This window comes from Morus notabilis, unplaced genomic scaffold, assembly GCF_000414095.1.
Source record: "Morus notabilis unplaced genomic scaffold, ASM41409v2 Scaffold1781, whole genome shotgun sequence".
Classification (NCBI taxonomy): domain Eukaryota; kingdom Viridiplantae; phylum Streptophyta; class Magnoliopsida; order Rosales; family Moraceae; genus Morus; species Morus notabilis.
In genome coordinates this window covers 69,527-70,443 of record NW_010363453.1, presented here as the reverse complement: position 1 = coordinate 70,443, position 917 = coordinate 69,527, and the positions used below count along the sequence as shown (strand labels likewise).

At 47.7% G+C, this 917-nt stretch overlaps 1 protein-coding gene across 1 annotated transcript in view; it reads left to right on the top strand.

The window, feature by feature from the left end:
* The first annotated feature begins 336 nt into the window (after nt 1–336).
* LOC21385647 (C2 and GRAM domain-containing protein At5g50170) overlaps nt 337–917 on the top strand; it is a 10,790-nt gene continuing 10,209 nt past the window's right edge. Inside the window, exon 1 of the mRNA XM_010104390.2 lies at nt 337–444. Within this exon, the coding sequence (XP_010102692.2) occupies nt 337–444 (108 nt within the window). The remainder of the gene's footprint in view (nt 445–917) is intronic.

The following is a 917-nucleotide window of genomic DNA, read 5'->3' as shown; positions in this document are numbered from 1 at the left end:
ATACGTTCCATGATGGCGCGTGCTTCCTCTGTCGAAATGGCCGAGCCGGTTACTCTCGACGCTTCCGCCCTCTTAACGTTGGGTCCGCCTCGGGCCTGGCCGCCTGCCTGTACTGATCCTGAGTCTCCTGGCAGGTTTCCACCTGGATTCTGGTATAGTATCTCAGGGTTTTCTGGACCTCTCGGTACCCGGTCCTCGGGAGCTCGGAGTCCGGCAGCCCCCAAACGGTTGCCGGGAGATTGGGAAGGCCGAGGCCTAGGAGGGCCCCGGTGATTCTCACTATCTCCGATTCCCTCTTGGATAAGTGGGTAGTCACCGTGGTTCGGATCCCCGACCATGGCGTGTCCCTGCGGCATCAGGGCATCTTTTAATGGCGGCATGGAGTTCCTTCCATCTAAGCGCTCCACCACGGTCATTAGCCCACGTACCAGCTCGGTTATAGTGGTCAGTTGGGCCTGCATCTGCATCGGATCCGGCCGTCAAAATAATTGTGGGATACACTTCGTTGTATTATGGATTGCGGTTTGTAATTAATTGCTTTTACTCTTTTTTTAGAGAGTCTGTTTCCTTTAATTTGGTGTTGGAAAGATTCTAACGAATTGATATGATATAAGTTGACGGTCAAATTTCGTCAATAAAAAACCGACCGGATTATCTCTTGGTTTCCCTTCGAATTACCGGCCGGGTGTGTGTAGTTTAACGTATCAGGAGTTGATGAATATGTGTGTGTGTGTATTTACTAAATCATACATAGATAAATGACACAAGGAAATTTATAGTGGTTCACTCTATAAGTTTGAGAGCTACATCCACTGTAATCTTGTATTTTTCTTTTGGAAAAATCACAATTTACAATACTTGTTCTTATTGAATCTGTTCTTCTTTAGAGTTTTTCGAACCCCCTCCTTGCTGGGGGT